The sequence below is a fragment of the Pelophylax lessonae genome (genome assembly GCF_965119305.1).
Source record: "Pelophylax lessonae genome assembly, chromosome: 7".
Classification (NCBI taxonomy): domain Eukaryota; kingdom Metazoa; phylum Chordata; class Amphibia; order Anura; family Ranidae; genus Pelophylax; species Pelophylax lessonae.
In genome coordinates this window covers 200,751,336-200,766,205 of record NC_138774.1, presented here as the reverse complement: position 1 = coordinate 200,766,205, position 14,870 = coordinate 200,751,336, and the positions used below count along the sequence as shown (strand labels likewise).

Below are 14,870 nucleotides of genomic sequence, written 5' to 3'. Positions count from 1 at the left end.
TTAAAAATTACACAAAAGCAATCTAGATAATATAAGAACTGCCCAGACTTGAATGTTTTTTTAAAAAATATTTAAACCTCTAACAAATATATTAAGAGCTTAAATCTGAACGTAAAATCAAAACATTAAAGTTACCGCCTATGTCCTGTTTAAAGTGTACCTGTCACCTACAGGAAAAGGGGGCAGACATGGTGGTGGTCAAATGGATATGCAACCTATCGATAAATTGAAAACTGCTGACCTTACTCAGGGCTTCTTGTAGGCTGCACTCTCCCTGGAATACTGTTTAAACTGGCTATGCCCATTGTATAGGTGAGACAGGTACACTTTTGTTGGCCGTGCACGCTTCAACAAATAATCCATTTCTTTTCTGATCTCTCCAGATAGCAATAATCGATCTATAGTCGACAAACCCATTCAATTGATAGGGCAAATGGGGAAGTGGGTTTCAATCAATAGTTAGAAGATACGATGTAAGATATTGCTCTCATCTCTTATTTCCCTATGTAATCTCATAACTTGATCAAACGAAATGCGATCAAAATCACGACCACAGCATCTCAGCTTTAGTTAAACGATGCAGCGTGATCAAACATTTTCTGCCCTGCCGGTTGACTTAGTTTGCTTGATGGAGTCTAAATTGATCAGAAAGGAAAATTATGGCTATTCAATGGACTGTTCAGCTGTTTTGACTGAATCGCACATTAGATAGTAAAATCAAAGCCTGTATGGCCACCATAAAGAAACCCTCAAAAAACTCTTGGGTTTACCCTTCAGTGTTTGCAGAACAATAAAACATTAATACACATTTGTAGTTAAAACAGAGTCCTCTGTTTCATAAAGAACATAAGGACTGCAGCAGCATAAATGCCATGTTTAGGCTGCCAGGAGCTTCGCTGATTAGTGTACAGCCTCAGGGGTCATTCAAGAATCTGGCTCATTTCATTATCACATCACAACTCCTTTATCCATTTGAGAAGCTGAGGAACGTAATATGTGATGATGATCTCTGCACCTGTAGGAGAAACAACAGGATATATAACCAATGAACACCCAGAGCCTGCAAACCCCACAAACCATGTGCCAGTTCTTCCACTACATCAATGTTTCTCAACTCCAGTTCTCAAATACCCCCAACAAAAAAGTTGGGAAAGTCTGGGGTAATTACTAAGGCCCCTTTCACACGGGCGGTGTGCCGGACGGACTCAGTTTTGCTCGCCGGGGATCGATCCGCCAATCCCCACTGAGCAGGCGGATGACAGCTCCGTCTCTGCTTACTTTGCAGAGACGGAGCTGTCAGATCCCCGCTTTCTTCTATGGGAGATCGGATGAAAACCGCCTGTCCATTTTCATCCGATCCGATCCTCTAGAAGGATGGAAAATAGGGTTTCCATCCATCTGGATTTCACGGACAGGATCGGTTCGGATAGCAGTGGATGTCAGCGGAGAGGTCTCCGCTGACATCCACTGCTCCATAGGAGGTGCATGGAGCATCCGATCAAGTCGGCCAGAAAAACTGACAGGCGGACCAGATCGGAAAGTGAAAGGGGCCTAAGGCAGTGACACTGATCAAATCACCTGTGCAAAATAATGGAAAGCCTGAAAACATGACCTGTTGGGGGTACTTGAGGACTGAATTTAAGAAACATTGCACATGTCAGTTCAGCACATACAGCATTAGAACAAAGTAGGCTTCTATTGAATTTTTCCTGGTTCATACCTACAACATGCTAAGGAGGAGAGACTACCTAAACTGGAGCAAAGATTCAAATTGAAGAACCTAGCAGTTAGAGATTAGGTTCAACAAATCAAACCTTTGTTTGTTTTTTTTTTCTTGCACAGAAAAGTAAATTTTTTCCTGGAATTATGTTTTTGGTAACAGTTTGTGAACATCTTGGAAACGAATGCCTCGTACACACGCAACGATTATCGGCCGACCGATCGGCCGACTTTTGCCCAGTGTTGTTATGTTGGTTGAATTGTGCTCTAGACTGCACATGAATTTTCTCAGCCAACAAAAATCTACTTCAGAAGTGATGTCATGTGATGGTTTACTTTCCGTGTGTTTTTTCTTCTCTGAGCATGCCCAGTCTTGCTCATCAGATTTTTGTCTGCCGAAATCTGTACTGACTGACGGAAAATCGGCCGTTGTGGTGACGGCCAACAAAAATTTTATAGCATGCACACCAGATTTTATTCGGCCGAAAAGTCGGTTGTTGAAAGCATCATACTAACAAGCCGAAAATCAGCCGATCGGACGTTTGCCGAAAATTCACGGCCAACTATCGATGCGTGTGTACGAGGCATAACACTTGGTGCAAATAAAAAGAATGCAAAGCTTTGGGCTAGTGGCAAGTAGGGACATTATTGGAAACTTATCAGCTGGGACAAGGTGGTATGACCTTGGCTCTTACCCGCTCTGCGGAATCCGGTCATGGCCTCCAATACTGCCACCTTCAGATCAAAAGCCCCAGCCTTTGCACCGTGCCAAAGCATGGCGTATTCCCCAGATACATGATATACAGCAAGCGGGAGGTCAGGGTGCTGAAAAAGATCAATGGAAAAAGTGACGCAGAGCATTACATTACAGGGTGGGGTAATAATGACAGGTTTGTGCTACTGCAGAGGGGGCCCTGTGAGACAATGGGGCACCTACATTATACACACTTGTCCCATATTCAGCAACAAGCCAAAAAATGTTCATTTGCTCTGCCCATGCAGGATAAAGCAGCAGGTACACTTTAATTTGGCCCTCCCCAGCAGCATGTATCCATCTTACTTTTGCTCCCCCACCCTTTGGTTCAGCCAGGAAAGCCCTTTGTAAGCTACTAGTTGCTGGAGCTAGAGCTTCTACATAAAGTTGAAGCTGTAGACTGAAGCTAAAGACTCCCTGTGTGAAAGCACTGATTGGCCCCATGCTGTCACATATAGCATATGACATACCTGGAAGCAATATATACGTCTTTGGCTCCAAGCCCTGAACAAAGCAGAGGGGGAGTAAAGGAAAGGCGAGCATATTATTGCTAGGGAAGGGAGGGGGGCAAGGGGTGTTGCTTTGCCCTAAAGTCCAACTCCAGCTAAAACCTTTTTTAATGTCAAACATAACAGGAAAGGATTGGATGCTCTTCCTACTTACCTTGTCCTTCACTTCTCTCACCAGATCCAGATATGGCATTCCTGGCTTCACCATTAACATGTCTGCTCCTTCACGTACATCGCGATCCTGTGCAGACACATCACATAGTGACCTCATGCATCAACATAGCAGAAATTAACTCATCAATGTGTACAGAAAGCTTTAAAAGATAAAAGTACTTTCTTCTGTAAATTTTTAAGATGGGAAATGTGGTCAGTGGCAACATACAGTGCATCTAGAAGGTATTCCAGCAGCAACATACAGTGCATCTAGAAGATATTTACAGTTCTTTAAATTTTTCCACATCCACAAAATGGATTAAATTCATTATTTTCTTCAAAATTCGACAAACAATACCCCATAATGAAAACGTGAAAGAAGTTGGTTTAAAATCTTTGTAAATTTATATATAATATAAATATAATCTCTCACATGAGTATTCACAGCCTTTGCTCAATACTTTGCTGAAGCACTTTTGGCACCAATTACAGCCTCAAGTCATTTTGAGTTTGATGCTACAAGCTTGACGAACCTATTTTTGGGCAGTTTCTTCCATTCTTCTTTGCAGGACCTCTCAAGCTCTATCAGGTTAGATTTGGAGCGTCGGTGCACAGCCATTTTCAGATCTTTCCAGAGATGTTCAATCAAGTTACAGTCTGGGCTCTGGCTGGGCCACTCAAGGACATTCAGAGTTGCCACGTAGCCACTCCATTGTTATCTTGGCTGTGAGCTTAGGGTCTTTGTTGGAAGATGAACCTTCACCCCAGTCTGAGGTCCAGAGCGCTCTGGAGCAGGTTTTCATCAAGAATGTCTCTGTACATTGCTGCATTCATCATTCCCTCGATCCTGACTGGTCTCCCAGTTCCTGCCGCTGAAAAACATCCCCACAGCATGATGATGCCACCACCATGCTTCACTATTGTGATAGTATTGGCCAGGTGATGAGCAGTGCCTGGCTTCCTACAGACATGATGCTTGCCATTCAGGCCAAAGAGCTCAATCTTTGTGTCCTTGGACCAGAGAATTTTGTTTCTCATGGTCTGAGAGTCCTTCAGGTGCCTTTTGGCAACCTCCAGACGGGCTGTCATGTGCCTTTTACTGAGGAGTGGTGTTCATCTGGCCACTACCATACAGGCCTGATTGGTGGAGTGCTGCAGAGATGGTTGTTCTTCTGGAAGGTTCTCATCTCTCCACAGAGAAATGCTGGAGCTCTGTTCGAGTGACGATCTGGTTCTTGGTCACCTCCCTGACTAAAGCCCTACTCCCCAATCGCTCAGCTTGGTTGGGCAGCCCGCTCTAGGATGAGTCCTGGTGGTCCCAAAACTTCCTCAATTTATGGATAATGGAGGCCACTGTGCTGGAGGGACCTTCAATGATGCAGAAATGTTTCTGTACCCTTCCCCAGATCTGTGCCTCAATAGAACTCTGTCTCAGAGGTCTACAGACAATTCCTTGGGCTTCATGGCTTGGTTTGTGCTCTGACACAAACTGTTAACTGTTGGACTTATATAGACAGGTGTGTGCCTCTCCAAATCATGTCCAATCAACTGAATTTACCACAGGTGGACTCCAATCAAGTTGTAGAAACAGCTTAAGGATGATCAGTGGAAACAGGATGCACCTGAGCTCTATTTTGAGTGTGTCATGGCAAAGACTGTTTATGTACATGTCATTTTTTTCATTTTTAATAAATTTGCAAAGATTTCAAACAAACTTCTTTCACGTTGTCATTATGGGTTGTTGTTTGTAGAATTTTGAGGAAAATAATGAATTTAATCCATTATGGAATAAGGCTGTAGCATAACAAAATGTGGAAAAAGTGAAGCGCTGTAAATACTTTCCAGATGCACTGTCAATGCACAAGGTTGCATGCTGACTGCACGGCTAAATGAATTGCTAAATTAGAATAATAGTAATAAAACACAACAACGGTAATATAACTAATTCCTTAGAAAGCAGACATCCTATAAATACTATAAAAAAAGAGGAAAGCATTAAAAGGGAAACTCAAAAGAAATATGACAGTTGCTATTGCCAACCTGCTTTGAAAACCTCAGTTATCTGGCTTTTAAGGTGATCTTGGGAGTCTCTGACCCTGAACAAGTAGAGCTTATTGAACTGTCCAAAGGTACTCTATCACCATGACAGCCAGGCAACAAGCATCTTCCAACACAGAGGTTAGCAAAGGCAGCCTTCATAATTTGGTCACCCAAAGTTTCCTTTAGGGGAAAAGTGACATTTTTTTTCTTTTTTAACCAGGAAAAAGTTTATAGCATTAAAGCTGGTACACAATGGAGAATTAGGCTAGTGGGAATTAGGCTAGGACAGATGGACAGACCCCAAAAGACACACAGTAAAGCCTCATACCCACTACTAGTTTTTCATTCAACCCAGTGGGCTGAACCAAAAAAAAACTGACAGCTCAGGTCGGAGCCGCTGTACTAACTATCCAATGTTAGTACAGAGATCTGCCCTGCTGTCCTATTGTGTTCTGAAACACCCCAGTCAGCGCTCTCAGTCATTGGCCGAGAGCGCCGATCAGCAGACTTTTTTTTGGTCAGGCCGGCTTCTGTTGAACTGACTGAAGTACACACAGGCCAAATGTCAGACGGTTTCTACTGAACCGGCCAATTCTGCCCGACATTTGGCCATGTGTACTAGGTTTAAGGCTCACCCCACACACACACACACACACACACACACACACACACACACACACACACACACACACATGCTACAATCTGACTGTAGAATCTCATTTAGATCTACCATAAACTATATAATGGGATACAAATGAATTGGATAGTTTAGGTAGGTCCTTTATATTACATAGCTTTAGTCAATTTATAGAGATTGTATAGCCATACTGTATTTTGTATGGTAGGCTTAAGGTAGATGGAGACTGTGACAGCAGGACAGACATCAGTAGTTATAGTCAGACAGACTAGAAAGGTTCCCTGGTACAATCTGGCTCTCTATATTATATTATTATAGTATGTAGAGAAATCCCCTACAGGAATTATCATAGTCTCCCAACACAGGAATGTATAATAGAATAGGAAATGATCACTGCTCTGTCCTTACCACCGCCCTGCAGGCCAGTCCTCTTGCTCCAGGAGGCAGCTGGTAACATTTGCGATCACCAAAGGCAGGTTTAGACAGGGCTGCATCTCTGCAATAGTAAAATCAATGTAAAAAATATTGTAACTCAGTTCCAAATAAAAAAAAAAAACTCCAACCAAAGCAAGTCAGGAGGAAAAGGAGCCCTTGTTAAAATGACTCCAGATAACTTCTTATGCATATTGGACACTCCAACAGAGATCTCGTGCCATAATTCCTGGCTCTGTACTTGTCAACCTGAAAGTTTTGTGTGTCCCAGCTCCTTTTGTTCCATGATAAAAGGAAAAACTCCACCAGGGTTGGTGAGAACTCAAATAACGGCCGCAGCACCAAGGACTCACTAATAGAGCCCCCAGAGACATATACAATAAGAAGCTGTTGGGTGGATTCTCCAGAATCTACCAAAACACTGCATTTTAAGTGGACTTTTCCTTTACATTTGAACTACAAGAAAACAGGGCAATTAATGGATGAAATACATAGGACACACTGGAGGGTTTAAAGTTCTGAGCAGCCACTTTTGTGATTTAAATATCTCTGCCACAGTGGCAAACCCCAGAAGGATCCCTCTGCTACTTCTTCAATCCCTTCCCTGGACAATGGATATCAATAATGATGCAGATTTATTGTCCAATGAGCAGTCTGAAGGCAGAAGTAACATGGGGAGCCGAACAGCTGAAATACAGTCAGGTCCATAAATATTGGGACATTGACACAATTCTAATCTTTTTGGCTCTATACACCACCACAATGGATTTGAAATGAAACAAACGAGATGTGCTTTAACTGCAGACTTTCAGCTTTAATTTGAGGGTATTTACATCCAAATCAGGTGAACGGTGTAGGAATTACAACAGTTTGTATATGTGCCTCCCACTTTTTAAGGGACCAAAAGTAATGGGACAGATTACAATCACTAATCAAACTTTCACCTTTTTATACTTGGTTGCAAATCCTTTGCAGTCAATTACAGCCTGAAGTCTGGAACGCATAGACATCACCAGACGCTGGGTTTCATCCCTGGTGATGCTCTGCCAGGCCTCTACTGCAACTGTCTTCAGTTCCTGCTTGTTCTTGGGGCATTTTCCCTTCAATTTTGTCTTCAGCAAGTGAAATGCATGCTCAATCGGATTAAGGTCAGTTGATTGACTTGGTCATTGCATAACATTCAACTTCTTTCCCTTAAAAAAACTCTTTGGTTGCTTTCGCAGTATGCTTCGGGTCATTGTCCATCTACACTGTGAAGCACCGTCCAATGAGTTCTGAAGCATTTGGCTGAATATGAGCAGATAATATTGCCCGAAACACTTCAGAATTCATCCTGCTGCTTTTGTCAGCAGTCACATCATCAATAAATATAAGAGAACCAGTTCCATTGGCAGTCATACATGCCCATGCCATGACACTACCACCACCATGCTTCACTGATGAGGTGGTATGCTTTGGATCATGAGCAGTTCCTTTCCTTCTCCATACTCTTCTCTTCCCATCACTCTGGTACAAGTTGACCTTGGTCTCATCTGTCCATAGGATGTTGTTCCAGAACTGTGAAGGCTTTTTTAGATGTTGTTTGGCAAACTCTAATCTGGCCTTCCTGTTTTTGAGGCTCACCAATGGTTTACATCTTGTGGTGAACCCTCTGTATTAGCTCTGGTGAAGTCTTCTCTTGATTGTTGACTTTGACACACATACACCTACCTCCTGAAGAGTGTTCTTGATCTGGCCAACTGTTGTGAAGGGTGTTATCTTCACCAGGTAAAGAATTCTTCGGTCATCCTCCACAGTTGTTTTCAGTGGTCTTCCGGCTCTTTTGGCGTTGCTGAGCTCACCGATGCGTTCTTTCTTTTTAAGGATTTTCCAAACAGTTGATTTGGCCACACCTAATGTTTTTGCTATCTCTCTGATGGGTTTGTTTTGTTTTTTCAGCCTAATGATGGCTTGCTTCACTGATAGTGACAGCTCTTTGGATCTCATATTGAGAGTTGACAACAGATTACAAATGCAAATAGCACACTTGAAATGAACTCTGGACCTTTTATCTGCTCCTTGTAAATAGGATAATGAGGGAATAAACACACACCTGGCCATGGAACAGCTGAGCAGCCAATTGTCCCATTACTTTTGGTCCCTTAAAAAGTGGGAGGCACATATACAAACTGTTGTAATTCCAACACCGTTCACCTGATTTGGATGTAAATACCCTCAAATTAAAGCACATCTTGTTTGTTTCATTTCAAATCCATTGTGGTGGTGTATAGAGCCAAAAAGTTTAGAATTGTGTCAATGTCCCAATATTTATGGACCTGACTGTAAGAGCTAATTTGCATCTGCCCACCTCGCTATGCAGTGGCACAGAAGTTGTGTAAATCACAAGACCATCTGAATTGAATTATAGCTCTTTAGTGAACTTATACAACATGAATGTAAACTATGCCTTTAGCCATTTGCCTATGAGATTTGCTTGGAAATCCAGGAAACAATAAGGACCTCCCCACAAAAAAATGCCCTTTTTCCTGAAATTAGGATAGTTTTGTTCAGCATTATGTGGATTTGGTGCATTAAGGTGTACACAAGCACATAAACAAGCATACAGGAAACTGGATATAAATATAATGACCGATCTAAAAGGAAAAGAACACTACTGATTTTTTTTTCCCCAAATGGGATTCTATAAATAGCCAGTTACACAATGATCAGGCCAAGTCTAAAGTCCATTTATCTTACACAAATCATTAACCCATTCTCAATGGAGAACTTTTAGGAGAAATCAGGTTTTTCATGCACGGTTTGCAATGATATACTAAATGTATATAGTATTGATTATTATTTGCTCACTAGATAGGCAGGCTCTGCTTCCTGCTTATTAATACTGCACAAGAACAGAACTTTACTGTTCCTCTCAGGGGATATCTGTGAAGTGTGCTCAGAATGACCAAAAACAGAGCAACGTTTAGGTGTCACTGCATTTATATACAATCAGTCATTTAATGAGGGTGAGTTGTTAAAGAATGTGCAGATCTGCGTACAATTATGACAACCTAAAAGATCAAACCTAAAATCACAATAGAAGTTCAAAATGTGTATTCACTTTACACTATTTTTCTTAACAAAAAAAAAAAAAAACTAGGTACCAAAAGAGGCATATATAAATTATCTAAAATCCCAAATTAAACCAGTGGCAGACTCTGGGCGTACTAGATATGCCCAAAAACATGCCATCATAGTACACAGGGTGTGTCTAGTACATCCAGTCCTTCTGCCCTGCTGCCGGGATCCCTCCCTGTCCCAGTACCCGGCAATTCAGCTCTGATTTATCACAGTTGCATTGCCGAGTACCCAGAGAAGGTTGGCAGCAGGAGCTGTAAAAACAAAAACAAAAAAAAAACAGTCTGGCAATTATCAACAACATTGCTAAGCTGCAAATACAGAAAGCTACAATGAAACATTGTTTCATTTGTAACTCTGCAGATGAAGAGAGTTAAAGCAACCTGACAAATGAAAAAAAGTTTTTTTTTTTCCAAATTAAATATGTTGAACCCCTTAGTTTACTCTACTCTAATCAGCACCGTATAAAACTCTGTATTCTACTTCTCCATTCAATTGTAATTTTCCTGGTGATTTTTTTCTATTTTTTTAGCTAATAGTTAAACATTTTTTCTGTTCTTTGTTTGCTTTGTTTATTAATATTTCTACACTTTTACATATATTTACACGTATCATACTAAAAAAAAGCACAAAATAAAAGTAATAAAAAAAAAAAAAAAATTGTTTTCTTTTACATTTGTAAATAACTTGCAATGTTTTGTACCAAAATCATATTTTTTTGTGTTGTTTTAAACAGGACAGATTACAGAATAAAATGCACACTTTTTATGCGCACTATTCATGTTTAAACTAACACTGCTCAAAAAAAGAAAAAATGCCTGTTTAGTTTTATTAAGTTTATTTGTCTTAGGATTGCGAAAAAAAATATTGTTGCGACAATATTCACAAAAAACAAAGCCTTGTTTGTCCTTAAAAAAAAAAAAAAAAAAAAAAAAACAACATGTATGTATTATGTTGTAATCTTAAGTAATGACAAAATTATTGCCAATTAAACAGGCTCATAGCATAAATTTGAAAATTGCTCTGGTCCATAAGGGGTAAACAGGTGTGAGAGCCGAAGTGGTTAAAGTGCCTGTGTAAACCTCAGACATGAAATATAAACAAAACATATCCCTCTATAGTGTGTACCTGTCTCAATTAAGAGCACTAAGTGTCATTTCTGTCTGCTGCTTCCTATCTCTGTGCTAATCAGCAGGAATCACTTCTGACAAGTTTTCCTGACACCAAGAGAAAAAAAGGTGACAGGGGAGGGACCTCCAGCTGATTGACAGCCTCAGCTCTGTTCTTGTGTGAAGGCGGGTGTGTCCCTTCCCTCCAATCAGCTCTCAGAGCTTTCCTCACTGAGCTCTTCAGCTCCCCGTCCCCTTTTTTCTGAATTATCAGATAAGCTTTATAAAAATGTAGCACTTTGAACAGATGTAGAGAAGAGAGGACTGCAGATAGACAGGTACAACTTATGCAGGAGCATGTGCGTTATCTCTGTATCACCCAAGGCCAGTCACTTCACTGGGTATATAGAGGGGTTTACAACCACTTTAAATTATTTCCTTAGATTTTGATTATTTATATGTATTCTCTCCCTGTCAGGGCAGCTGTAGTCCCTGAAAAGGCTGTCCCATCTCCTGCTTTAGCTCAGTGTAATAAAGAATGCAAAGAAAGAAATTGTGAAGAAAACTAGAAAAAAATTAAAATTTCTTCATTTTCCAAAAAATTGTGACATAAAATTACAACTTCAGAAAACTCGCCATGCCTCTTACTAAATACCTTGAACAGTCTACTTTTCAGACCTAAAGAGATGAGATTGGTTTTTATAGATAATATATCAAATGTTGAAAGTGAGACATTTTGAAATGTCATGCCAAATATTGGCTCATTTTGGATTTCATGAGAGCTACACATTCCAAAAAAGTTAGGACAGGTAGCAATAAGAGGCCGGAAAAGTTAAATGTACATATAAGGAACAGCTGGAGGACCAATTTGCAACTTATTAGGTCAATTGGCAACATGATTGGGTATAAAAAGAGCCTCTCAGAGTGGCAGTGTCTCTCAGAAGTCAAGATGGGCAGAGGATCGCCAATTCCCCCAATGCTACGGCAAAAAATAGTGGAGCAATATCAGAAAGGAGTTTCTCAGAGAAAAATTGCAAAGAGTTTGAAGTTCTCATCATCTACAGTGCATAATATCATCCATAGATTCAGAGAATCTGGAACAATCTCTGTGCGTAAGGGTCAAGGCTGGAAAACCATACTGGATGCCCGTGATCTTCGGGCCCTTAGAGGGAACTGCATCACATACAGAAATGCTACTGTAATGGAAATCACAACATGGGCTCAGGAATACTTCCAGAAAACATTGTCGGTGAACACAATCCACCGTGCCATTCACAGTTGCCGGCTAAAACTCTATAGGCCAAAAAAGAAGCCAAATCTAAACATGATCCAGAAGCGCAGGCGTTTTCTCTGAGCCAAGGCTCATTTAAAATGGACTGTGGCAAAGTGGAAAACTGTTCTGCAGTCAGACGAATCAGAATTTGAAGTTCTTTTTGGAAAACTGGGATGCCATGTAATCCGGACTAAAGAGGACAAGGACAACCAAGTTGTTATCAGCGCTCAGTTCAGAAGCCTGCATCTCTGATGGTATGGGGTTGCATGAATGTGTGTGGCATGGGCAGCTTACACATTTGGAAAGGCACCATCAATGCTGAAAGGTATATCCAAGTTCTAGAACAACATATGCTCCCATCCAGACGTCGTCTCTTTCAGGGAAGACCTTGCATTTTCCAACATGACAATGCCAGACCACATACTGCATCAATTACAACATCATGGCTGCGTAGAGGAAGGATCCGGGTACTGAAATGGCCAGCCTGCAGTCCAGATCTTTCACCCATAGAAAACATTTGGCGCATCATAAAGAGGAAGATGCCATAAAGAAGACCTAAGACAGTAGAGCAACTAGAAGCCTGTATTAGACAAGAATGGGACAACATTTCTATTCCTAAACTTGAGCAACTTGTCTCCTCAGTCCCCAGACGTTTGCAGACTGTTATAAAAAGAAGAAGGGATGCCACACAGTGGTAAACATGGCCTTGTCCCAACTTTTTTGAGATGTGTTGATGCCATGAAATTTAAAATCAACTTATTTTTCCCTTAAAATGATACATTTTCTCAGTTTAAACATTTGATACGCCATCTATGTTGTATTCTGAATAAAATATTGAAATTTGAAACTTCCACATCATTGCATTCTGTTTTTATTCACAATTTGTACAGTGTCCCAACTTTTTTGGAATCGAGTTGTATCATATATATATGTATGTTTATATCTGAAAATCAACCAATCTCATCTTTTTAGGCCTGAAACCGCCAGGACAGTACACATACATACATATATATATATATTATATATACACTTTCCTACAGACTAAATAACACTGATTTGGGTTATTTACACAAAGAAAAAAAAAAAAATTGTAGCAGAATACATTTGGCCTAAGTTTTTGAAGAAAGATTATTTATATGCAAAATTTTTTAACAGAAATGAACACTTGCAGCCTTTTTTGTAATTTAAACAAAAAATAAAAAACCCAGCAGTGATCAACTCCCACCAAAAGAAAGCTCTGTTTGTATGAAAAAAAAATATTTCATATGGGTACAGGTTTGCATGACCGCGCAATTGTCATTTAAAAGTATGACAGTGCAGAAAGCTGAAAATTGGCCTGGGCAGGAAAGGGGGTAAAAGTGATCAGTATTGAAGTGGTTTAACAGAAAAAAATGGCTGACAGAAAGTTGTGAAATGTTAGATATGGAGCCAATCTTACCTAAATGGGCCATAGAAGCAGGAGGCAAACTTAGCACTGTAACTCAGGACTGAAACCTGGGGTAAAGAAAAAAAAAAAAAAAAAAAACACACATTAACCTCATCAACAACTAATGCTATAAAAAGGTGTAATCTATCAGGCTCTCACTTCCAGCCTAGGATGGGAGCGTGCTAAGCTCAGCTCACCTGCCCAGGATGGACGTGTTTTACCTGTGATCAGTCCTGAAGCATGCTTGACATATCAGAGCACTGGAATACAACAGCAGCAATAAGAACACGGGGAGGCCATCTCAGTACCATGGAACATTACAACATGGTGATGAGTTTTGATGAAGAGGAGATACATTTTTTTTTTTTTTGCCAACAAAAATTTATAAAACTTCAATTAAGGCATAAGTGTACTTTCCTAACACAGCCAAATACTGGGTTGTTTTGACAGGTAAAGTTACAAAAGTTGCTGGTAGTGTCAGAACTTTGTTGCCAAGCCCTGGCCCCTGCGTATTACTAGTGGACATTCCCTGACCAATAGGAATCTGCAGTTAAAAAGATTAGGGAAGGGCAAGTTGGCCCATGCACACTGGTGGTTCCATCCGGAGGATAATAATGCTGCAGCTGCCTTAGAGGCGGCCATTCTTACCTCCTTTGAATCTCTGCAAAATTTAGTACATCGTAGATCTACCATTGGCAGACCGAATACTGCCATTGTTTCTGTCACCCTGCAAATTTTTGCGGCTGCAACCCTGGATGGCTCTGATTCTCCAGAGGGGTATTTCCCCAAGGCCCCCCTCTGGCACAATCCGAAACTGCGTGAGTTTTTTCAGAGGGATGATGGTCTTTTCAGGGCCCGACTATATCTATATCCCACTTGTATGTCCGGGGAACCTTTCGGTCCTTTGCGGACATGCAATCTTCTTTTAACCTGCCTTCTACAGCTCACTTTCGTTACTTGCAATTGAGACATACGCCGGCCGCGCAATTTGGCCTCCGAGATGTCTCGCTGGAACCGTCCCCTTTGGAGAACCTCCTCTCTGATTCCTCACACGAGAAGCTGATCTCTACCTACTATACTAGGCTTCTACATTCTAAATCCAAGCGTCTGGCTGTGGTTGAGTCTCAGTGGCGGGACGAGGTGTGGCAAGACGTCCTTCCTGAACAAATACCTGTCGTTATTTCCTCCAGGGAAAGGGTTATACAAATGAAGTTCCTTTATAGAGCGTACTTTACTCCTCAGTTTTTGCATAAAATAGGTAAATTGTCTTCTCCGCTCTGCTCCAAGTGTAATGTCATAGACGGTTCCTTTTTCCATATGTTTCAGCGAATGCCCCCCTATGCGTGCCTTTTGGTCGGAAGTCACGGCTTTTATTGCTAATATTTCTCAGTTGTCCAATGTGTGTAACCCCCTTCGTTGTCTATTCGGGTTATGTGGATGATGAGTATGCTCCTGCTCGCACTAAACTGTTTTTACGCCTGACCTATGCTAGGAAGCACTTCAGATCTGCAGCATTTATTTATTTATTCCAATAACAGGGTCTAATAAGAATGTTTGGTCCCCAGTCGGCGATTGGACAAGGAAGGAGAAGCAGAAGACCAATGAGAACATCCTTCTGCTCACTGTGCTTTTTCTTCCTGTTCCTCACCATCACATGTGGTGCTGTCCAGAAGTTTACAGAAGCTGGATATCGAGACATAT

At 41.0% G+C, this 14,870-nt stretch overlaps 1 protein-coding gene across 1 annotated transcript in view; it reads right to left on the bottom strand.

Annotated features, from left to right (window-relative positions):
• Positions 1–679: 679 nt before the first annotated feature.
• ALAD (aminolevulinate dehydratase) overlaps positions 680–14,870 on the bottom strand; it is a 50,194-nt gene continuing 36,003 nt past the window's right edge. Inside the window, exons 8-12 of the mRNA XM_082263445.1 lie at positions 13,182–13,237; positions 6,221–6,308; positions 3,137–3,223; positions 2,415–2,544; positions 680–1,015 (exon numbers count right to left, since the gene is read on the bottom strand). Of these exons, the coding sequence (XP_082119571.1) occupies positions 954–1,015; positions 2,415–2,544; positions 3,137–3,223; positions 6,221–6,308; positions 13,182–13,237 (423 nt within the window). The 3' untranslated portion in view covers positions 680–953. The remainder of the gene's footprint in view (positions 1,016–2,414; positions 2,545–3,136; positions 3,224–6,220; positions 6,309–13,181; positions 13,238–14,870) is intronic.